The 25,618-nt window shown below is 31.1% G+C and overlaps 1 protein-coding gene across 1 annotated transcript; it reads right to left on the reverse strand.

The window, feature by feature from the left end:
• Nucleotides 1-8,336: 8,336 nt before the first annotated feature.
• Nucleotides 8,337-23,782, reverse strand: LOC130900428 (BOS complex subunit NOMO1). Its single transcript, XM_057811047.1, has 15 exons — nucleotides 23,548-23,782; nucleotides 23,398-23,497; nucleotides 19,286-19,414; nucleotides 19,042-19,205; nucleotides 18,759-18,918; nucleotides 18,412-18,648; nucleotides 18,074-18,239; nucleotides 17,752-18,013; nucleotides 17,490-17,668; nucleotides 17,166-17,344; nucleotides 16,650-17,094; nucleotides 16,252-16,523; nucleotides 13,451-13,644; nucleotides 13,025-13,277; nucleotides 8,337-10,236 (listed from the first exon to the last, which is right to left on the reverse strand). Exons 1-15 carry the CDS (start codon nucleotides 23,679-23,681, stop codon nucleotides 9,619-9,621), a joined length of 3,492 nt encoding a protein of 1,163 aa, XP_057667030.1. The 5' UTR covers nucleotides 23,682-23,782; the 3' UTR covers nucleotides 8,337-9,618.
• Nucleotides 23,783-25,618: the final 1,836 nt, after the last annotated feature.

Here is a 25,618-nt window from a genome sequence, read left to right on the forward strand (position 1 = left end):
CTTTAGAAGTTTCGGTTTGTGCGATTTCCGAGTGGTCTTTTATGAAGTGCATGTTATTGTGATACCAAAGCGAAGGTTCAGGGATGTCGTAGACGATTCTGACACTTTTTTACCCTCGATGGCCTGGAACTCCCTGTCGAAGTTTGTTCTAAGGACATTAATTTTTATTTCAATTGTATCACACCTAAATCGGGTTTTATTTTTTTCAATGTCCCTACGATTTTTTTTAGCGCAGCACTTTTTTATTTCCATTGAAATAATCCTTGCTCGTCACTTTCCACAATTCCGGACAATCGCGATATAATTCAATCAACAAATGGATGAATTCCCACTCAGAGTTTTCGCGAACCTCGCCTTCCACCGCTTAACTGACGCAATGCTTGATGTAAATTGCCCTAGTTTATCAAGCGGCTTGAGTCATTCAAATTTTTTATCAATCACCGTCAATGTTCGCTCCAAGCTTCAAACGCTTGATAGTCTATGGTAGAGTTTCCCAACTTTTGTTTTGTTGAGACTCCCCAGACTATTAATAATTTTTTCATGCCCCCCCCCTCCCTTCTATTTTCAATAAATACAAAAAACGCACATTATGTACTTAAAAGTAATTTAATTGTAATAAACAATTTTTGAAATTCGAAATTAAATATGTGTTTCATCAAAAAAAAATAATAATAAAATAAGATAAATACTAATGAGACACTTGAGATTGGATGTTCAGAACCAGTTGGTTAATTCTAGGTTCAATTTTTGTCAGAACTATCATTAAGTCGCTATCGACATCAAGATGATTTCGCTGTTTAGTTTTAATTAATACTAGAGCAGAAAAGTTTGTCTCACACAAGTAAGTTGAAGAAAAGGAACTAGTACTCGTAAAGCAAGAGAGGCAATCTTTTGATCCATAATTGCTCCAATGTCAAAAGATGGACGAATCAGCCTTCATTTCTAGAAATTCTTCCCGAACTTCTTCTGGTAACTGAAACACATCGACAACAAATGAATTTCTTGTCATGTGCCATATTGGTGACTCGGAATCGATCTCTCGATAGTATCGGCGAAATTCGTTTTCCAGCGCTTGCAAATGAGCTGCAAATTTCCTTCCAGTGTGTCATTTTTAATTGCTTCGAATAGCCGAGAAAAAGATATAACATAATTTTTTATTCCCAAGTTGAAGCTTTGCTATGAACCCCCGAATATAATCATAATTGTTTATTATAGTACTGATTCTGCCCTGAAGTTTCAAGTTTAGCTCATTAAAGACACCAAATATGGTGTCTTTAATAAATAAGACCTCTATACCAGTTGCTGATTCTGTGAAGATGAAAATATTCGCTTGCGTTAAGACAAAATAAACTACAAGTATAAGTGGCAGATATATGGACACTTGAAGGGGATTGGAATTTTAATGGAACTTCAGGGAGGGTTTACGAAACATTGCTGTTTTCTTTGTCTATGGGACAGTCGGGCTGTAGATCAACACTATGTAAAAAAAATTGGCAAGCAAGAAGTGAGTTTTAACCGAGATCTCAAAATGTTAAGTTTATACCTCTTGTAATCTCAAAAATGTCCTTCTGTCCCCCCTTCACATTAAACTTAAATTGATGAATAACTTTGTGAAGGCTTTGGATAAAGAGGGCGATGGATCCAAATACCTTAAAGAAGTCTTTCCCCAGTTGAGTGATGCCAAATCAGTGGAAGGTATTTTTATTGGGCCACAAATAAGAAAATTGCTGGGCGATGACAATTTTTCAAAACAACTCACCAGACAGGAACTTAGAGCATGGAAGACATTTGTTAGTGGAGTGAGGGGATTTTGGCCAACAATATGGATCCAAACTACCAACAGTTAGTTGATGAACTTCTAGACGCTTACAAATCCCTTGGTGGTCGAATGTCATTGAAAATTCATTTCCTCCATTCCTATCTGACATTCTTTCCTGAAAATAAGGGAGCTGTCAGTGTTGAGCAGGGTGAAAGATATTAGAACAATGGAAATTCGGTATCAAGGACGATGGGATTCGGTCATGATAGGTGATTACTGTTGGTTTTTAAAAAGAGGAAGTGCAACCTCTCATAAAAGGAAAAAGTACGAGTAGAGCTAAGTAATATTGTTTAGTTTTTGTTTTTAATAGATGTGAGGCCGGTTTATTAGATGTAAACTATAAATATTGTCGATATATACGATTTAAAATTAAAAAACCTTACGTATTACAATAATTTTTTTTTCATATTTTCGTATTTGCAGAGGTCCATTTTATCACAATATGCTGGCTTTTTGAGAAAAGTGATATATGGTCAACATGTATTAAAAGATATGTATTTTCTGTGCAATATAAACATGGATCTTTCTTTGAGCATTGAAAACTTAATTTAATTAAGCTGGTAATTGGCGTGAGCCATATAACTGCCATACCTGTATGTTAAATTCTACATATAATGACAAAAGCAATCTTATGCTTGCTATTCTGGCTACAAGAGCATAAACATCATCACTTATAAAACTTTGCCCCTTTCTTCATCCTTCTTCAGCCCCTTCGCTACCTTCCCACTAAAAATCCACAAAGAATCATTATTTCCGCACCTTTTGGTGGTATCACGAATTTCCAATTATTGTTCTCTTCTAACGCATACAACTCCTCATTAATCGCATCTTCCCATCTATTCTTTTGCTCTACTGCAGCCGACATTTAAACTATATATACACCTTACATAATTATAATTGTTTGCTTTTTATTCAATGTAATTGTAGAGTAATACAGTCACTGCGTAAAGAAAACGAAAACCGTCACTTACAACATCTATCAATTTTGTGAATGACAAAAATCTATCGAAAATAGTACATTCTACATTAGAGTGGACGGTAAGGTGATTTTTGTATGGCGTTTTGTTTCTAGAATGCCATTGGTTTTTTAGAGTGGAACTTTGGCCAATTATTTTCGTTCTGCCATAGCCAACATGGGCACAAGTTCCAGTTTAGGAGTTGTGATATTTTTCAATGATGCAATCTTGCTCTTGGCTAAGTAACTATTGAATTTGGGTGTTGTATGCTGACCCTAGGTAAACATATGGGCTGAAGCATCGCTAAAGCCATGTATTTATATATCTATCGTATGTTCTAATATAACGTGTCGTGGAATACTGATTTCATCTCTAAGTCTTGTGATTCATCAAGATCTTATTTGCTTGATTTCGCCTAAATGGGCATAACAAATCGCTTAGTTTCATCTTGTTTCACGTTTTCTTTTAATACTCTTTAACATTCAGCTCTTGACTAAATCTTCTTTCATTATTTATATTTTCGATTTTCCAAAATAGTTTCGATACGTGAAAGTTTCATCAGCTCACTTTATATTTGAAGGTACTGAAAATTGAGCCACGTCTGTAGTTTTTCAGTAATTTAATCAACAATAAAAAATGTTGTACATGTTTGATATGAACTCTTGATCGTATAGTCGATTTTGTATAATGATTGATTTGAGTGAAATTTTAATCAACACCACTGACTGGCAAATGTATTCTATGTTTGCACAATTTTATTTGTTCACACAAACTTTATTTTGAGCAGTTTAGTACGACAGGAGAAATGGAATCGGACAAAATTTCCCGATTGTCTGGTAATTAAGAGAGAGTATTTGAATGTTGATAATTTGATTGCCTCATTGTGAGAAAACTTGAATGAATTGATTGAGGTTGATTAAATAACTGATTTTTTGCTACTGATTGTTATGTAGCTTCAGTTCGATCATTGTTAGTATGAAGTGAAGTGTGCATTTTGCCACAGTAAATTTATCTTCTTAATTGAGAAAATGATTCTTTCTGAACTACGGGTAATTCAAATAATGCGCGAATATGATTGTGAAAACGTTTAAAATTTCTCAGGCAGTAATATAATTATCATAGGTAACCTTCAAAGATAAAATTACTGATTCATCTCTTAAACATGATTTCAGGTAATAAAATTTTTAATAGTGTTTAAATTTCTGTCACTGTGCCGATACTGATAAAAGCTACTTAAATTCAACAAGAGTGAAAAAAACGGACTTATCTGTGATTTGAAAGTGCTCTAATCCCGCTTGAGTTAAAAATGAAATTTGTTTTTGTAGATGTTTTAATTTTGATTCTTGTTGAGTTCATTGTGTGTGTGTGTTTTTTTAAATGATTGTCAAACTTAACAATGACTTTATTCTGTTAATATCTCATTACAACTGAACTAATATAAAATAAAAATGCTGTCTTTATTATTTTTTCTGATCTGAGACCTAATTCTGACTTTCTCTGTCGGAATCAAATTGTAAGCATTACATCCTAACAATTTTTTTCTTCCAAATTAGGCTTCTCATTATACTAGATTTCTGTTGGGGCCTTATGATTTTCTGGTGCTCTTGTTTCTGTTCTGTATATCAAATCTACACTGGTTCTTAGCGCTTCGCCCCACATCCCTTTTTCTAAGTCTCCATCAAGTATTAAACATCTTGCCTTCTCCATTATTATCTGATTCAGTATGTTTACAACTCCATTGTGGTTGTGACATTTTAGTAAGGTTCAGGCATTGTTGACAGTAATTGTAATATCAGCTCACTATCATATATTTTTTCCACCTGCTGCCTTCAATTCACAAATTGTGTTGTCAAATTCCTAGAAAAATGGACTTAACAGAGTCCCTTCTGCATACTGTAGCCCCCTTATTTTCATTTGAAACATATCTTGAGTTGAAATACCTTTTCCGAATATGTCTTCTGTAAGCTTATCATAATTTCTCTTGTTGTTGCTCTCGTCTTTACTGTCTCCAGAATATAGAATAGATATTCAAAGTGAGAACCTTCTGCTGCCTGAAAGTATAATAATTTTTCAACAAATGACCTAAGCGGTTTTTGAATCACATCAGAGGCGTTAAACTTTGTACCGCGGCTCTGATTCGATCTTCTAGTTCTTGGAGAGTTTGAGGTGAATCATTATAAACTATTGACATCATATAGCTTCAATGAAAAAATTCAGTAGAGATAAATCCTGTGACCTTGCCGATCACTAAATACGAGGGTTGCTACCTAAGTTTCGAGATAGACAAACAAAACTAATATTTATAATTGGTTATAGCTTTATTGTTTTTCAAAATATTTTCCATTGAGGTCAATACATATATGTTTGAACCAATTGTCGAATCATTTTTTCCATTCCAATCGAGGTATCTCATGTGACGCATCAACCGCCAAACAAGAACTGTACAGCGGATGTTTTGACTGTTCAAAAACGTTTTTTCTCCAACTAATGTGTTGATCTTGCATGGTGCCCCCGATCGATTTTTAATGCTCCCCCGCTGGACTAATGTAAATGTATGATAGCCAGAGCGATTTACTTAATCTTGTCAAACGGCGTTAAACAGAAAGTAGTCAGTGAGTTTAGGATTGTGCATAGATTAGCAGTTTGCTAACCTTGAACGTATCTAATAACACGCACGTATTTTTTGTTAGTGTGTGATCTTATCTCGAATAGACCACGGGTAGACCGTGCATTTAAAATTACCAAGAAAACGGAAATAATTATTTTCTTTCTTCTATCCCTTCATGGATAAATGTAAAAGAAAAAGAACATATTATTTTAACGATGAATGAGAACATCTATATTGTTTCTTTGATAACAAAGTGTATTTATGTGTTGTGTAATAATAGTGTTGCGATTCCCAAGAAAGGTAATATTGAACATTTTTATCGTTCGTACCAATTGATAGTGACTATCCAATGAACTCTGAAATTAGAAGAAAAAAAATTATTTCTTTAAAATATTCAATAACTAACCAGCAAAGTTTTTTTACTAAACCACTGCAACAACATAAAGCAGCAAAGATCGCGTCATATAAAATATCGCATTTGTTAGCTAAGAATAAAAAACCATTTACAGATGGAGAATTAGTGACAGAATCCATGTTAGAAGCTGCTGATTCACTTTTTGAAGAATTTAAAAAAAGGGAAATAGTTTCAGCCACGTTGCAATTATCAGCAAGAACTGTTACAAGAAGAATTGAAGTAATTGCGGAGAATTTGGAGGCAATTAGAAAATGATATGGAAAATTGTCACGTATTTCGATTCATCCATCTGTAGCGAAAAGAAAATACAAATGTGTCACAATTAGCAATTTGCGTGAAGATGGTATTTTCTGATTTTACAACAAAAGAAGAATTCCTTAAAGTTCTGCCATCAATTACAACAGACGGGGCACCACCGATGACTGGTAAGAAAAAAGGATTTATTGCCTTTTGTAGACAGGATTCCTTATTCCCGAAATTTATTTCTTATCATTGCCTCATACATCAGGAAATATTATGCTCAAAAACAATCGTATTTACGATAGTAACAAAAATTTAATTCCATAAGATCGGGAGCTATGCGACACAGATTGTTTAAATTACTTTTAGAAGATGAGGACGTTCAGTTCACAGATATTCTTTTACATACTGAAGTGAGGTGGCTGAGAAGAGGTACAATACTTGAGGAGTTTATCAAGTGGCGAATTTTACGAGCAATTAGAAAATATGGATTGGCTAATCGACCTCGGATTTCTGACAGATATAACAGCAAAGTTGAATGAATTAAATTCAAAAATACAAGGGAAAATCAGCAAATCGCTGACATGAATAGTGCAGTAAATTTATTCAAATGTAGGTTAGTGATGTTGAAATCCCATCTATTGGAAAAATCATAACATTTCCCAAATATAAAATATACTGTTGAGAGTTAAAATTTGAATATTGAAAATTTTACTGCTACATCATATTTAGAAACTATAGATAAGCTAATAGAAAAGTTTTCTTCTAGATTTAAAGATTTTGCAGCATTAGATCCCGTTCTAATATTTTTCATAAATCCATTCAATGTTACTGAAGATGATGTCCTTCAAATAGTTTCAGTGTATTTCGAGCTTCATAATATCGAGGACCTATAATTAGAAATAATAAAATTGCAAAGTGATATTATTTAAAAAGCCCATAGTAATGATAAAATGTTTTGGGACTTAGTCGATGAAAATAAATGTCCTATTTAAAGGAAATGTTCGCTAAAAATTTATTCAACAACATACAATTGCGAGTCTTTGTTCTCAAATATGAAATATTTGAAATCAAAATATGTCTCCAATTAGTTGAAAATATGGACACTCAAGTTTCACACTGAGTTATATGTATCATTATGTATGACACCAACAAAATAAAGTTATAAAAAAATCTGTTTTTTAATGCCTATTTATACCTGTTGATTATCTGTAAAATATGCGCCCTCGGTGATTTTCAAATTTAGTATTTTGCCTTTAAGGACAAACAAGTTGCCGACCCCTGCTCTAATGGAAAGGTAGCGTCACATGACGATATTCTCGAAAATCATCCTATGTGCAACCACGATTGAATTAGGAAAACCATCAAAACACCTTGGCTCGACATGGTGACACATCACCAGAGTTGATAGGGACACTACTGTTAATTTAATCCATGTCGAAAGTCATAGAAAATAATTACATGAAAATGTTCGCGATTATTTCATTTTTTTATCAAGATGAATGTTTCTGGTCCACCCATCTCTGCAGAAATACATTAATCATAATTTTATAATACCATATCAGCAAGACCAGTTGTAGCAACAATCAACACTCAAATTGAACCTCTTACTAATTAGTGAAATTTTGACAAGATCTTATAACAATGATTATTATATCAAAGACTCCTTCGAAATTGATTTCAATTCTTTTCCTTTCAACAGACATATGATTACCACCGGATCAACTCTTATCAGTTTCCGATCAACAATGAAAGTGATCCGGGTTAGTTCCCAAACATTCAGATCATGATTGGATCAACACTATCATAGTTTCCAAAAGTCCTTTGATAACTATATTTTTCACTGCACATGGATGGATCAACAAGAGATGTTTTGAATTATATTCCACTGCAAGAGCTTACTACTGAATAGATATTTGTTAATTTCAAAAGTATTTCTCTGTTACCACTGCTTTATTTGGAAATTATATGGTCAAAAAGTTCATAGGTGAGTTAAACCAATTTGAATGGGAGGCCGAAATACAATACTGCAGCTAAACAGAAAGGAGGTGGACTCAATCACGGAGCATGGTTACCATAGATTAAAACACTGGTAGGACCGCTGACCTGCATTGCCGGTTCTGTGAAATAGCTGAGAAAACGTCCTCTGCAATTTTCAATGTCTTATAAGCACAACGAGAGAAATCCTGGGATTTAACTTAGTGGAAGAATCTTGATAATCAATCTAAGAAAGGCTTCAAAAGTTTTAGACGTCACAGCGCCACAAGGAGAGTTTAGCAATAAGTATATATAAAAAAATATTGTAACAATAATTTATTTATAAATATATGAAATCAACAATTTTACCAAGTACAATAAGTAAAAATTAATTCAGGATTCAGCTTTAATACACATTTCATCAAAAAATTACGGTAGTTTAAACTTTTAAGCGCTTCAATTTTTTTGACAGTTATCTCAAGTTTTGGGCGTGATTTTTATGATGAATAAAAATATCAAACAAAGGATGTCTTTTTTTGTATTCTAAATTAAATTTCATGCACTTAACAAATAACCATCTTACTTGGCTATCATTGTGCATGTGAGCAGACCTTCTTAAATTACTATATTCCACCAATGCAGCTCTCGACTTTTTTTACTCCAAAACTTAAAGTATCACTTCGACACTCGATTTTGTTGAATAAAAGACATACAAGTTCAGAAATATATTTGTATAAAATTTTTTCGATTAATGAATTGTACAGTAGCGTGACTTTCAGAATATGGATAATGAATACATTGTTTACCACCACTACATTAAAAATGACCCTCTGACACATGTTTCGTAAACCTCGTTATTGGTATTAAATACAAAAGGTAATTGTGAGTGTGGGTTTAGTGATAGCAAAATTCAGGGTAAAGATCACCAACAGTTACAAAAAGTACAACTTTGTTGTGGACACATAATACATATTATGTTTATTTCATTAATGCACTCCCCGTAGTTTTTTGAAGATATGAAGAAAATTCAGTAAATTAATAAATTGTATATTACTCTTGTAAAAACCTTAATAGTTTATTATAATATTTATGCTCTCAACTTATTCTCCGAAGGTCAAATAGCTCATAGTTTAATGAAAAAACTTCTGCAAACGAAATATGATAAACAAAAACATACCACTGCATACTATGTTGGAATTATTTATGTGTTATTAATATTGATTCTAAAGGCTCTGTACATAAATATTATTTATGGGATGCAGCTATATATTTCTATCAATCTAAATTATCGAAAAACTATTTTATTGGACTCATTCATTTGTATTTCAGGAGATAAATATTTTTATACCCTATTATCCTAATTGAGATATTAAAAATTTAATAATTTGATAAAGGGGGAACCATAAAAAGGTTGGTTCATTGTAAAATTATCACTTCAGAAAAATGAATGGGACTATAATTTCATACTAAATCGTTTATAAATTATAGCAAATATAAATAATTATAATTTTAAAATAATTTCCAAAGTATTTTGTGAACCATCATAAATAATATTCCAAGAAAAGATGACTAAAATTGTTTTCGCTGAGATAAGTCCATTCTCCTATGGTTTCTTAGATTTTGGTTTCTTTTTGGCACTGTTGATACTTTGTACAATCTGCTCTATCTGAGCATCATCATAATAATCAGTTACTGTTTTTTGACTAGAATTTGGAATGTAATTGCTTAAACCAGAGACGTTGAAGTTGAATTTTTCTTTCAATAAATTTCCAATCAATTCAATGTTAGAAGCAGCTATTAATATGCCAAATATAAATATTAGATTCCAAGCAGAAGTTTGTTTTATTGGTTGATCTGATATGTTATGTTTTAAGCTGAAATTAAACTCCAAATATCTGAAAGAGACATTGGCATTAAAATAATGAATTTGCTGTTGAGTTCCTTGTAATGACGACTCTAACTGGACAGAATAAGGTTTTCCATCTGTTGGTAATGAAGGAAGATAAAGTAATATTCCAGGATTTACTAATTTGGTTATTTTTGCGACAGAATCAATTTTTGAAGTATGAATAACCGTTGGAGAACCATTCTCTCGAATTAGTTTAATACGTAAAGACTTGTAGTGATCTATATTATCAGCATATGTTTTAACGAGAAGATCCATCTGTGATACTGGGCTGAAAACAATCAGACGAAGATCCTTTACATCTTCTTTAACACTCTGAAAATGAAAATATGAGTTCCTATTAACTGAATAATTCACATTTTTATTTCAACTTAACTTATAAAGCAAAAAACATAGATAGAATAGCTGCTAAAAAATAGTTTTCATTAGTTATCTCATGTAATTTAAACAGAAAACACACCATGAACAAATTGAGAGAAGTCAACAGCTGTCATAAATCTGATGGAAGCAAACATGAGATTTCAATAAGAAAGAATATATAAAAAAGTATTGCTAAGCTCACCAACAATTGTTCTATTTTATTCAGTAAACTTCTAAATATTCACAGAAAACAAATTTGTGTATATTACTGTATTTAAGAGAATTCCGAAGCCCGCATTCAGAAGCTGCATATTGAGACACGACATTTTCTTATTGTCAATAATACTAATGATAGAGCCGACTTTGAAAACAAAGATTAGGGTGTTTTGCCGGATTCATTCTATTCACTCTCGAAACCTTTTTGGCATATGTAGCATCTACATTTAGATATCTACATCCCTAATGGTTCGCAAGTGCTAGGAGAGGGACTGACTGGTTTCGACGTTATTGCGTTTCATCAGAGCGGCGAAACAACCTATTGTTCTGAGTCTCTAAAAACAAAACCAGTGAGCGTCTCTATTTGGTTCCCGTAGTTAAAGATTTCCCAGCAGACGCTATTTGGCGCCATCTTAACTTCCAACTGCAAACCGTTAGTCAGGTAAAATCTCGCCGTAGTCAACGATTTTGTGAAACGTAATTTATTGGTGATATATCTCGCGCGTCTAATATATCAAAATATGTAATATTTACTCATCACCTGTTAGCTATTACTAAACAACACTTAACCACAGATCAAAAAGTAGCACAAACACGTCTTGTAGAATCATTAACCCTAAATACCTTAGTAACTAGTATAGATCTATAAATTGGCCAAATTGTTAGGGCTAGTATCCAATAAGTGTCATTTTGGCTATTTCACGAATAAAAAGGGAACTTCAATTAACTTGATATGTAAGTCACAATCCTCAAGATAATTGTAGTTCAAATGATTTACCTATTCGTAGACCTAGTCAAAATAACTAGGAAAATCAATGTCGTCCTTCAGTAATTTGACCAAATCCAAATTATAAATCTCAGAGACAACTGAGAAATCGGCACAACACGAATTATTTTGATCAACAAAGAACTTTTCATTTTTCAACAGAAATCAAGATTTTCACAACCCTTATCACAGTTATGACTATTATACTGATAATAGTCAACATTATCATGAGAATTCAAATCAATTCTCTGATAATGTACTTGACTATCAAAAATAAGTATTACTAAGAGATTAATCCCAATACTCCTAATTATTATACAGAAAACAATGAAATTGGGGAAAACTATGATACTGCTGATAGTTAATTATGATGATGTATAAGTTTTTAATAAAAACGAATACGAAAATTTTGATAACTATACCTATATAAACAAGACAATTTCAGTCACAATAATGGAAATTTTTAAAATTTTGACTTCGATAGTCTCCTGAAATCAAATCATGATTATTATCAGGATTTTCCACAAGTTCCTTTAGAAACGAAACTTCTAGATTCGCGGAACAACAAAAATTCAAATTTGTCGATCCTAGATCTCAATACATAGATGCATAAAAAATGCTTTACCGGTTAATGAAAAAAAACTTATATTAGAGATATAAGAAACACCTTTAAAATTCTAATCAATACAGGTGCTGATTTGTCAATTTTCAAACCTAAAACGTGCGAAAATTATAGAAATATATAGCTCTATTCTGTAAATTCTAATAAGAATACAAATAATTTAATTGATTACTGCTATATTTGAGATGTAGGGACCAAGGAAAAATTATTTTTTATTTATTTATATATATATATATATATATATATATATATATATATATATATATATATATATATATATATATATATATATATATATATATGTTATTGTACATTTTGACACAAATGTAAAATTGTTCTTTTTATTGGAACCCATACATAAAATTCAATAACCTTCAGTTTATAATTAATTCCACATAAATAATTTCTCAATTGTTTCGCCTAGGTTGCCAAAACACAGCATCACTCCCTATAATTCAGGAACCAAACTGCCAAAATTTTCACTCCCATACTCAAATATATATCAATCAATAATATATATCAACAGATTTCCTCAAATTCCCTCAAAATTTTAAAATTTTACTAATGCTATTTTTCTCTTCCGGAGCGACCCTTTTTCCATAACAAAATTCATCAAAATACTGATTGGCTTCGAAAGGACAAGAAGGACAAGACAAGACGTTTCTTTAATTTCAAGGTCAATTTGACATTTGATTTTTATTATTCTATGATAGAAACAATAACAATTTTCTATCAATTGAGTAATTTATTTCCTACATATGTGTGTGTAATTAAGTAGTTTACCACCTCGACATCACATTTAAATTTACATGGTCTTACTCAGGTTTCAATAACTAATTTATCTTCTGAGACTACTTTATCTTCAAAATACACTGTAAACAGTTTATCTTCTTTGTTTGATGACTGTAAATTGGTTATTAAAAAGGTAAATGTAAGAAAAAATTTCAAATATCTATAGATAAAATCGAGCGTTAGTCTTATGAGTTTAAAATTAATCAATGATTTCTTGACAACATATATCTCTTTGAAGCAACTATTTCATATTGAAGAAAAAACCAATTATAAAAATTGACAAAATCACTCAAATACCTAAAGTAATATAGAATAAAATTCAAAATGTGGTGTTCAAATATTCTTACCTCAAGAGCAATGAACTCGGGGGCAGATCGCTCGATTAGGTTATTAACTCTTAAGCCTTCTTTGACAACAACATTGTAGGAACAGTAAGGTTGCAATCCTCTTATTCTGAAGTGACCAGTATTTTCACAAGTTGTTTCTTCAGAATATTGACTGCAATTTCCAACACCTCGTGCAACTACAACCATGTCAAATTCAGGTTCTCCATTTAAAGATACGATTTGTCCAAACGCACTGTATGCAACTCTTTTGGCACTAGAAAATTAAAGTTATATATACAGAAGTTTTAGAAACGGTTTATAGAGTTTAATACTTATATGAAAGTCTGATGACAGGATGTTTATTTATTTTTACAAAGATTTAGTCCCTTAGAATTAGTCTCAATCTTCTAATTTTTTCGACGTAGTAGGTTATATTATTAAACTTACATTAGCTTCACTCTAACTGTTTCTCCTTCTAGTACTGGTATGATTTTAGAACTTGGTTCAAACTGGTACTCTTTCATCATTGGTCTTAAGAAATATTCACTAGGACTCAAAGATTTGAAGTAAATTTTACCGTCGTCTCCACTTTGTAAGTTTTTGCGATAATTCTCTCCACCCGACAAAGACAGTAATACTCCCTGAAATAATGAGTGAATGTATATATATATATATATATATATATATATATATATATATATATATATATATATATATATATATATATATATGAGCAGTTTTTTCAAATAAGTGCCTTTAAGAAGAATAGAGACGAAAAACTATAAGTACTCAAATTAGATTATATACTTATATAGCCGGAATAGTTTATAATTCAGGAAACACTTCTGAAAAGCGGCCCAACATTGTAGAAATAAGAAAATCACTAGTTCAGTTATTGCTTTCCATCGACATACCTCAAGTAGAAAAATATTTGTAATGAATTGCTATTTTGTTTATAATGGAGTAGTAAAACTGTAGATGTGAATCATAAATGTGTAAATTGAAATATAAATGTTAATATTTAAATAATACCATTATTCTCTTTCCCTCATAGTGATTCAGAAAATAACTTGGTAACTTTAATCTCTTGGTAGGATAATAAAAAAGTTGTACTAATAAATACAGAGATATTTATTTACGTCATCTTCAGCTAAAGGACCAATCACAAGGTCGAAAAAACATACATATAGAATTCCAAAACTCTATCAAATATCATTAAAGATTAAGTTATAAAACGGTAAAAAATAGTTTATGTTAAAGCGTTGTAACAGTGTGTTTTGACTTGACCCACATATATTTGATATACTTCTGCAAATATTATTTATTTTGTTGAGTTTGATAGCTTGGGTCCCATATAAAATAGGAATTCTGGTTTTGGAAGAACGAATTCATTAAAAAGTAAAGATATGGTTTTAACTTCGGTAAACTACCTCAGTACAAAACCAATGTTTCTAAGAACTTCACCAAGGATAAGATTAATAATATATGCTTTAAGTTTCTATTGAATGCAACACAAAAATCTTGCAGACCTTATGAGCATATTATTAGATATGAGATAATTAAAATGAATGTAGTTAATTTTCCAAGTAAAAAATGAGGTATCACATTGTGAAATGTTGAGAGGAAGTACATTTTCATCGCACTACTCAAAACTTGTATAAATATCATATTGAAGTAAGTAACAGTAAAGTTCAATACAAAATGATATAGCCTCAAATCATCTGCATAAAGGAGACCATTATAATTTAATCCCAAGACAATGTAATTTATAAATATTGGAAATAATAACGACCAAAGTTCTGAGCCCCGAATTCCAGAATTTCTATGGAATTAAAACCTTGGTAAGTAACTGTAAGCTTTCTATCCGTGAGGTATTAAAAAAAATTGGTAAATGAATCAGTTAAACCAACATTTGACTGGTCTCGTTACTGTGGGAAAATTTTCTGTGAAACTGCGATTTTTCGTCTTATTTGAGTGAACTAAGACTTTCTCTTTGTTTGCGTCAGATTAATAACTTGCGCTTGAATTTGCACTTGATAAGTTGCGGGAATAATTGTGAATTTTGTTTTTGTATAATTTCCTGAATTACTAGGATTTTCCCTAATATAATTATGTTTATCACTGACTTGCTTGTTTTGTTTTTAATTAATCCCGATTGTTTCTAACAAGTTTACTTTCTTTATTAGAAATTCTTTGAATTGATTTAAATTAGTCGCATGTTGATTTGATTTATGTTTTTCCTACACTTGGGTTGAATTTTTATGAGTTTGCTCGAAATTATGTAAATGGTCTCACCAAGTTGCTTGAGACTGTTCAAATGTTTCTACGAATGCTCGTGTTCAATGTTCAATGTTATCCATGTAAAATCTGGATTTTAAATGATTCTGTTTAAATAAATTTTTATTATTTCTTTCGCTATATGTGTTTCAAGCCAAGTCCGTCAAACTTTAGCAACTTAGTTTCAGGCAACTTGATCTCTTCTGAAACCGCTACAGTACGACTAGCGACGGAACCTGATAGTCCGATCAATTTAACATTCGAAGTTACATAAATTAACACCAAGCTGAAAATCAGTAAAATTGCTTGAAATATAATTGAAAATAAAATTTGAAATTTCCTCATCATTTCTGTGCGTGGAAAAAATGTTTTTCAAGGTCAAAGGTCAAAAAATGAGTTTTTCTCGATTTTCAGCAAAACGGTGTTTTATCATAAAAATACCTTAGATAAAAATTGTAGATCATCATGAAATTATCTTCAGAAAACGTATTAATATATTTTTTTTACGAGTCACTGTTTCTGAGATGATAATATATATATATATATATATATATATATATATATATATATATATATATATATATATATATATATATATATAATCTAATTTATTTAGTTTCCAACTATCAGTGGATGTTATCCAAATTATTTCCTGAACTTTCAGGTCATAATCAGTTCAACTTGATCATAGTTTTCAAAAAGCTTTATATGTGTGAAGATTTTAATTTGGGTATTGTTCATCATAGTTACATTATAATTGATGTATTTTTATGTAAAGATTCTTATAACTTATTATTTTTAACATTTGTCATGATTACCGTAATGACATCTGCTTTTTTTAGATTTTGTATTTGTAAGAGGGTTGTTTGTTTCTCATGACGTAGCGGCTCAACAAATTAATGAATCACTGAAGACTATCTGGGATATCCAGTATAAGTATAAATATTATTGAAATATACAGAATAACTTACTGATAGAGGATTATTGCTTTCTACATCCAAAACTTCAACAATAACTTCTGCTAACTTATGAGCTAAGAAATTACCATCTTTGTTTGGTCCAGTTAGAATATAAGAGTCTTTAACAGCTGTAATTTTGAATTCTTTATTCGGATCTAATGGAGGAAATTTGAAAACACCATTATCGTCTGTATCAATAACGAGTCTTTCTGAATCTGATGTACTTTCTACTGTTATCATAACTCCATCTAATGGAGGTATTATTTTACCTTTAAATAGTTTCCCTAAAATATGAAAAAATATGATTGCCTTTATTTGAAGTGCCATGGAAAATATATTAATTAAGTATATTCAAAAGTCACGAATAGTTTACAAACTTGCATATCTCTGTGACAAGAAATTTAACCTACCAACTACAGCAACAAATTTAACTCCCAAATTTTCACAATCCTCTCCTCCTTCAACAGACAAAATAGGGGGAGTAAAAAACAATTTTTCAGACTGTGGTACCACAACTGCATTTTCTCCAGGCTCCAACAAAATATCCAATTCGTAAATACCATTATTGTACTTCAATTTTCTCTCTGTTTTTTCAGTTGCTATTTTAACTGATACTTGTACAAGTCCTAGATCAGAAGTGGATTGAATTCCGAGTTTGATAACATGCTTTTGAGCTGTTAAAAAAACTTCATTACTTTCTGCATTCGTTTTATAAATAATTGTTTGTTGAGGATAACTGTGACAGCCTTCCAGATTGAAGTGGTAGACTCCAGATGTTTGTAAGCAGAAGCTCGACCGACCTTTGGGTAGATCAAAATGTGTTAGAAGAGTACTTCCTGGGATTTTAAAATTTAACTAAAATAAAATAGATATTTGTAAAATTGAATTCATTGGATTTCAATCATTTTAGATTAGTCTATTTTTACCTTTGTAGCATGTGAGGAAACAAAAACAACAGTATATCCTTTTTGAATGAAAGATGGAACTTCAACTCTCTCTCTATCAATAACTACTGTTTGCTTATCAACTTCCCAGCAGAATTTATTTGATAATATGCTGATTTCATATGTACCAGGATATACATCATTTACAGAGTAAACACCATCTAAATACCATAATAGTTTTGTTAGAATGTTTATAAACAGTCTTACATTATTCATAAGAATTAAAAAGAATTTAGAAGTCCTCTAGTTGAACTGTAAGTGCCTTTGGCATCCATTTTTCAAGTACATTAGAAGGAAAATACTAACCCTTTATTTTAAACATATGTTCATTATCAGCTCCGCTTTTCATAACAATTGACAGATTTCCACATTCATTTGGTACCAAGCATTGTACTTTGCCAAAAACAGTAGATTTCAATTGGGAAAATACTATATTCACTGTTTTTTCGGAACTCACTTCTACAGTTTGAACCAAAGGATAGAATCTGTAATACAAATAAATTATTGAAAAATTGACTAAAATTGATCTCTTCCTATTCATTTAGAACTGTGTTGAAAATGATCTTACTGAAGTCCTTTTTCTTTATTTTTGTCACCGACAACAACTCTAATTTCATATTTTCCAGGAGATAAAAACTCGCAGAATGTGCCATTTATTGGCGAAGATTCTGATTGAATTAATGTTGCACTACCACTTTTGGCAAAGATAATTGTCTGTGAATGATCACTTGTCACGGTACCACAAACTTTATAGGCTGATGGTAGGATATCTGGTAATTCTGGAATAGATGGATCAATGGACACTGATACTTCATCAAAGAGGAAATTTTCTAGAACAAAATTGCTGCTAAGCAATCTCAGTAATAAAAACATTAATTAGAAATACTTACCTGCTGTTGCTTTGATCTTATGTGTTCCAGCTTTAACTTTTTCCAATATATACACACCTTTAGAATCAGTTTTTGTTAATTCTTGATCATTCAATGATATCCTCACATTAGCTAGAGCAGCATCCTTAGATCTCAACACTTTACCTGATACACTAAATCCTACAATCTAAGATAAATCATTAGGAAATCCGATTTAACTGCATTTTTATATAGTTCAATAAAATAGTATCACAATTCCACCTTCAAATTTGATGATAATCAATTCAATAATTTATGTTGAAAATTCGGAAAACAGTTTAAACTCATAAAAATTGTAACAATTTTGTATATTTGGTTACCTCAAAGTGGTTGTCCAGATTTAAGTCATTATTATAAATAGTAAATTGAATCGATTCTGGTATAACATAAACATTTTGTCTTTTGTTGTAAGTGACAACAGAATAATTGCCATTAGGTAACGTTTGAAATAAGAATTCACCATTATTTTTTGTTTTTACATGACACAAATAATTATCTTCAGTTTTAAAGCCCTGCAAAGGTTCTTCATTGCAGCTTGTAATCATGGAAGGATATTTCTAAAAATAAAAATGTATAATTAGCTAAAAACAACATAGTTTTAAAAGTAGTCAACTTAGCAGATTGATAAGCTTGTTTAAAAAAATGCATTTGAATTGAAATTTCTTACATGTTTAGATAAAAGTACCACAATGGTATCTTTAACAAACTCTCCATCACTCTTCACCTGACCAATTACATCATATCCTTGTATAACAAGACTGTTTGTTGGCAATTCTGTGTTGCCTTCTTCAACAGTGACTTGTACAGATTCTTTTAAAATCTTCCACCTAAGAAACGACATATACTAATACACAAATGAAGATTTTTGTTAGTTTCGCCTTTTAAAACCATTAAGAGTGGAACTAAATATCTTTTCTTAGATTTTTACATATTTGTTACACGTTACTTACTTGGGATGTGAAATTGAGATTTTATAATTTTTAGGGTATACTGGCGTAAATAAAAAGTTTCCATCTTTATCACTAAACGTTGTTCTTGTTTCGCCGTCAGATTCCAGTTGAATAGTTACACCCTTAGGACCTGCACTGTTAGGCTCACTACCAAAACTATCAACCTATAAAATGAAAAGTAAGAATTTGTTGTCACTAAATTGTAAGATTAATAAATGCAATTTGTTATATTTTAAACACCTGCCTTTCCAGTTATTCCAAATCCTTGAAAAACAAAATTTATATCTGTTCCTTGAGAACACAAGTCTGTATCCCCATCTATAAACAGAGCTACATTTTTTGGTTTAAAACTCCAGCCTGGTGGCGGAGAAAGCTAAAAAACAGTATTATTCTCAAAGTTAATATCAATATGAATTTCTGCCATCTTGGTAATAAAGAAGATTAATGTGTGGGTTTGTGGCAATAAAATATCAAAGTATGCACTTTTTAACTTATATTCCAAGCTTTTGAAATTTGTATTCACCTAGGAACTTATATTATGGTCATAAATATAAATTAAAAACTTTGTGAATGTAAAAAATAATTATGATATAAAATTATATATTTTTGTTGATAAATCGTTTTGATTTAACAACAAAAATATATAAAAAGGACGAAGAAGTAAAAAGTTTATAGTAACATAATAACAAAATACATAATATAACAAAATCTAAATTCATAGCCCATTTCATTTTGAAAGTTGTTTTTTTGAACTAGACGAATTTAATATTTGATTATGAATTTTCAAACCATGAATCTCAATTAATTAATTTAATAAATAATAAATTTTTTATATAAACAATATTTTTATCATATTTCAAACTATTCTTCATGCAAAAGTATGTAGATGATATAATTTTATCCCTTTCATACAATGAAATTGACAATTTGCTACTTTACTTCAATAGTTTTGATGCTTATATACAATTCACTATATAGAGAAAGAGTGTTGAAAAATCCTTACCTTTTCTAAACAACAAATTAATTGGAAACGAAGAGAATAATATTTTAATTGACTGGTATGGGAAACCTATAAGTTCTAGAAGATATATCATCACAGTAACACTAAGATTCATTTTATCAAACAGATGAAAATCAGAGCCCTTAAAATTTAAAATCCTTTGTTTCATGAAAAGAACCTAACAGTACTCTAGAAAATTTTTCATGAAAAGTCGTATCCGTTCTGAAACAAAATCTATATAACATATACGAGTCACTTTGACATCATACCAATCAAAAGGCAAATCCAACATTTCTATCTTATTTATTTATACACCTTTACCATATATAAAATCAAAATTTGACACATCAATGCATATTTACTAAAATAAAAGGTAAAACACTAACCAATCGATAACTTCTCACAAAAGTGATTTCAAATCCTCACAGCCGTATCTATGAACGTCATTCTATGAATTATGAATCAGCCAAAGTTTTGACAACTGAAAATGATTACAAAAAAGCCTATTTTTAGAAACAACATATATTGCTGAAAGTAATCAGTGTATTGAAACCGGCTCTGGCAACCGTAACGTCAGTTCCTATAAAAATAACTATCGATAGTTATCACAGTCCTAAAATCTATGAAACTATAGATAGAATCTTTTAGAGACATTACTGTAAGTAGAATCTCATACATTCATACTAAAACAGTGAATTTGTTACACACTGTTATATCAATTTTACACCACACCGGTTTGGAAGAAGAATTCGCAGCTCTTATCAACTTGATATGAGGTGGCCTGTGCCAAAACAGGTCCGCACTCTCGAATCAAAGCGGAAATATTTCTAAAAGTAATGATGTAAAATACAAATGTTGGGACTTCTGACTACAGAAGCTCTCAGAATATAAACCCTACAAAAAACATACTCATCTATACTTAATCAACCACAATTTCCTACAAAACATCAAGCAATTGTTTTTCCAGCTGTTGATAACCTGAAAATTCAAGATTACCTGATATCACTTGGAGAACTAATCGGTCTAAAAAATATACTATTCACACCGAGGCTGTCAAACAATAGAATATGCATGTACCTCCAAATGAAGATACTGTAGACCGCTTCATGACCTTTCATAAAGGGCTGATCATTATCAACAACACTTCGATCCAAGCCCAAAAGCTTATAACACCTTCCTAAAGATTAATACTCTTAAATGTATTCCCCACCATACCACACTCAGCTCTTATCGATGAACTTAACAAAATAGGTCTCAATACACTCTCACCAATGTCTTTCCTCAAAATTAGCTCCACAATTCCGGAATATAACCACATCTACAGCTTCAGAAGACAAAACTTTATTTCACCATCCACAATTCAAATAGTCGACTGTCTAATGATTACACACGAGAACACCAGCTACAGAATTTACCTATCCCAAGACCGTCTACTATGTTTTACATGCAAAAAACGAGGTCATACTGCAGCAAACTGTAAAACTCCCAATTACAAATTTATAAAGAACCCCAAATAACTGAACTACCACAAAACCCCACCCAACCTTCCCAGCAGCCCCAAAATACCGAAGCCAATACTCCACAAGCACACACCAAGATCCCATCAGAAACCCCTATAACACCTCATTCCCAGAATATACCCCCCATAAACATAAAAGAAATTCCGCAAAACATCACCAAACGCAACTACGAGCAAATAATTATGCCTCCCCCTCAAACAGAAGGAATTAAACCAGAGAACCCTAAGAAACCTTCTTTCCCCAAACCAAATAGGCTAAGTAAAAAGCCTAAAAATAAACCAGACATCTCTACAGAAATTCTCATGGAACCAATTATAAAAGTCATTTCAGAACAGAATCCTCCTTTCATATTGGACCACAACCAGATATCTGACCTTTTTGAAAATGTCTACGTTTCATCTGATCCAATTAGTATTATAATAAAAAACTACACAAATGATTTTACTGGATTAATAGACATAAATGATTCCTTGACTTTACCATCTCAATTTTAATCATAATTTCATCTTTCAACCGGAGTCACTAATAACATCGACCACGGTTGGTTAAAGAAAATCACTAAATTTATAACATCACCTGTGACTATAAGAAATTATATTTCAATGTCGTAGATAATTGAAAATACAATAAAAAGCATGATAAAAACAATAAACCAAGTACATCTGAGTATTAAATAAATTAAATAGTTATTCTTAGTATAAAATGTAAGTTAACTTTAGAATATTGGTCCAATTTAATTTACTCTTCAACTAAATCAATCAAATACAAATATTAATAACAATAATAATGAAGATAATTATCATAACAAATATCTTGAGTATAAAAAATGAAAAATAGTAATATCTTAAATCCATAGGTATTTTCATTTCAATTCATTAATTCATTAGTATTGCCAATTAAAAATTTCTTAGTAATTTATTTTATGACATGTATCTTCGTGGTGCTGCACTTCAACACAAAAACCAACTAATCAAATTTAATAGAATATGATATCAGCATAAACCAACCTAACCTTAACTTGAAACAAAAGGGATTTCACTATTTTCACAACAGTCACAGTACTACACTTCACACAAATATTGTCTACAGACATACTGTTTTTATGTACTGTTACATCTGGTCAAATATGTCGATTCCTCTTCTTCTCACATCTCCATATCAGACATATAGGCACATTTGTATGGCCAAGTCATCCTATTTCTAGCCCCTATCAGTTAGTTCATGTTTCAAACGCTTCCTTCAATAGCTTGAGTATGAGCACCTGTCTGAGGGTTCACAAATTGGCATGTGCTACATGTGGTTCCCAGTCTCATGAACATAGTTCATCTCATGATCTTGTACATTCCAAAGTATGAGGCCCACTCATCAGTGTGAATATCAGTGCTTGGAGCCATGTGTTTGGTGATCTGTTACACTTATTGTTTGGGCATACTTCAAGTTGATATTCCAATTGCTTTCTCTTACCCCACAACTTCAGCCTCAAACCTAACTTAGCTGGCCACTCTAATCACTATACTACTGAGTGCCCCAAGAGCTAATTCGTTAAAACATAACTTTTTAGAGGTGGATCAGATCAGGTGTGCAGTCAAGTGATGCTTAGTGCTTGAGGTCCAAGAAAGTCCACATAGAGCCGATATAGAAACATATTATGACCATAATAGACAATTTATCATAAAAAAATTTTCAAAAAATTAAAAGTATCAAGCCAATGAGGCATAATTATATATTGTCTTAGAGCTCAAGGATCATCAATATATGAGTGACGCCAATGGGCCTATAAGTTGCGTTGCGTTGCTAAAATAGAGCTTTTATATGCATATTATATCTAACAATTACCTCTAAAAGAAGTTCTCCCTTATCATATAAGGGAACAAAATAATATCCAGTATTGGGAGCTGCCGTGGTTTTGTCTTTGACAATTCCTTGTTTAGTAATCCTAAAGGTAGAAGTTTTAAAATAATTAATTTATATAATGAAAATACATACAGTTTAATTTCCACTTTAGAAAAATCGATGGGAACATGACTTTTCAAGAACCCTCCACATCCTAATACTTCATTAGCTCGTGTAGTAGTAATAATAGTTAGAAAAACTGCTACTATGATAAATAATCGTTTCATAATAAATTTTAAAATAAAAATTCATGAAAAAACAAGCAATCCTATAAATGATTTATGATAAAGCAAATGTCATTACACTATAATGACAAGACATGTCAGGGAAAAAAAGTTAGGCATGTATTCACGATTTGATATTTATCTTACGTTTATTACCTGTTACACTTTCTGTCTTACATCATAGGCAACCAATCAATGTCGGATATACTAATCAAATTTGTTATTAATAAAAAAACAACTTTTATAAAGACCCATGAACTTTTTTCTTCAAGCCACATTCATTGAGTATCCATAGCGATTTATATAGAAGGGAATTTTCCACATTTGTTCTTTACAGCATCAAGAACTTGCGATGCATCATAATATGCTACATAAAAAAATCCTTTGCACCCCTTTTCTTAGTAATAGTTTTATATTATTCATATTAAAATTACTTTCCCTCCTCAATGAACATTTCCGAAAAAAATATTCCTTTGTGTCACTTAAAAGTAAATTCTGTAAGAAGTCAACAAAATTGATTTTGTTTAAAGATTAATCAAAATGTGGGTGATCTATTTGTACTATAGATGTTTAATAAAATGTATCACAAGAAACCGTCTTATTCCTAGAAATCCAAATCGTAAATAATTACAAATTTATTTGTAGATCTAACATTTTCAAAACAGAAGAGTTACCCAGATCTGTTTTTCCATTATGTTAAGCAAGTTCAAACCCAAATCTATCTCTCATTTTTTATTCAGAGGTTAATGGCTTACAAGAAAATATATTAAGTAAAACGCGCTGGAATATTAATTATAACCAATTTTTTGCAAAAACTGAAACTTCAAATTACAAATTTTGGTTTTTACAAAATCTACTGCAAAAATACAGTTAGTATTCAAAAAGCAAATTTCATTATTGTCTATATAATACAAAGTTGCATTTTGCATCTAAAAATTTTATAAAATGTCCTCACTGGTTCGACATTTATATCATCTTCAAAGTACCCAAAAAAATAGATTAAATAATTATGTGTATTACAAACGTTCCTACTGCAACCTGTCAGACGACATTTTTTTGGTACAGGACAGCAAAATACACGATATGAGTATTAAAACAAAATAACCCATCGAGTTATATGGAGAACATTCTTAAAAATAAAACGTAAAAAGATTATATTTCATAAACATGTGTCAGCGTTTATTTTACTACAAAAATAAGATTATTGTAAACAATTTTGAGTTGAACATTAATAAGTTCGCTCGTGAGATTAATTGTATTCATTCCACAACATAAAATTATTATAATTTTGTGTTACTATTTAAATTAAATGAAAATTTTTAAAAATAATGTTCGAGCACCGAAAATTATATCTGGCGCAATAATTCGGATTAGTGCGGTCGCGATTTTTCACGCATAGTGCGGTAGAAGTTTCGACTACGTATTTCCATACGAAAGCACTAAATCTACATTTCAACGAGGGACAGGACTTCAGATAACTGTAAGTACCAAGTCTCCTTATTTTTATTTCCTTTTGATCTATCCTTATCAATCTGACAAATGCAGAAAGTGCCAACAAACATCATAGACCAACCAACATATAACATTTGCTTGTAGTATGTTAACTAATATCGACTATCTACACCGGCATAACCAAGTGTGCAACATAATCCACCAGAAACTGGCCAACAAGTTCAGTCTTCTCAATACGTATACATCGTATTATAAGTACCAGCCGCAGAAGGTGCTCGAAAATGACAATTTTAGACTCTACTACAGTAGGTCCATTATCACCGATAGACAGGTAACGAATAACAGACCTGACATCGTGGTGGTTGATAGAAGAGTCAATTCAGTCCTTGTCCATATAGCTATACCGAACACTCATAACGTTCTCAACAAACACCAGAAAAAACTGGCAAAATACGCGGATATCTCAATTGAGATTAAACAGATGTGAC

Source organism: Diorhabda carinulata, chromosome 1 (genome assembly GCF_026250575.1).
Source record: "Diorhabda carinulata isolate Delta chromosome 1, icDioCari1.1, whole genome shotgun sequence".
Lineage (NCBI taxonomy): Eukaryota > Metazoa > Arthropoda > Insecta > Coleoptera > Chrysomelidae > Diorhabda > Diorhabda carinulata.

Excerpts from the sequence above, each read along its gene's own strand:
- LOC130900428 (XM_057811047.1), bottom strand. The coding sequence starts at position 23,681 with ATGAAACGATTATTTATCATAGTAGCAGTTTTTCTAACTATTATTACT. Across the intron at positions 23,498-23,547 it reads TCTAAAGTGGAAATTAAACT|GATTACTAAACAAGGAATTG; the intron begins GTATGTATTTTC and ends TTCTACCTTTAG. Across the intron at positions 18,649-18,758 it reads TGGTACTTTTATCTAAACAT|AAATATCCTTCCATGATTAC; the intron begins GTAAGAAATTTC and ends TTTTATTTTTAG.